Consider the following 305-nt stretch of genomic DNA (forward strand, 5'->3'; position numbering starts at 1 on the left):
GACACGGCAGGCGGCATCGTGCTGGTAGAGGGCGTGGGACAGCTCCTGGCGCGTGGTCTGCAGCTGCTGGCGCAGGGTGAAGCTGTGCAGCATGACGGCGTCCTGGCGGGGGGAGGCAGAGGCAGGAGGTGGGGGCACGCGTCAGCCTCGGCGCAGGGGCTAAAAAAAACCGCCCCCCAGCACTCACCCACTCATCCTGGAGGGCTTTCAGGATGGCCGGGATGCTTGTGGCAGACGGAGGCTTGGGCCGGATGGGGTGGGCGACTAGCAGCAAGACAGTGGGAACATGTCAGCCCTGTCCCCAG

At 67.2% G+C, this 305-nt stretch overlaps 1 protein-coding gene across 1 annotated transcript in view; it reads right to left on the reverse strand.

The window, feature by feature from the left end:
* The window catches only part of PRPF19 (pre-mRNA processing factor 19), a gene marked incomplete at both ends in the record, with an annotated part of 2,443 nt that extends 2,175 nt beyond the window's left edge, over nucleotides 1–268 (reverse strand). The window contains 2 exons of the mRNA XM_010079602.1: nucleotides 4–102; nucleotides 188–268. Of these exons, the coding sequence (XP_010077904.1) occupies nucleotides 4–102; nucleotides 188–268 (180 nt within the window). The remainder of the gene's footprint in view (nucleotides 1–3; nucleotides 103–187) is intronic.
* Nucleotides 269–305: the final 37 nt, after the last annotated feature.

The sequence above is a fragment of the Pterocles gutturalis genome, unplaced genomic scaffold, assembly GCF_000699245.1.
Source record: "Pterocles gutturalis isolate BGI_N339 unplaced genomic scaffold, ASM69924v1 scaffold13654, whole genome shotgun sequence".
In the NCBI taxonomy this organism is placed as follows: domain Eukaryota; kingdom Metazoa; phylum Chordata; class Aves; order Pterocliformes; family Pteroclidae; genus Pterocles; species Pterocles gutturalis.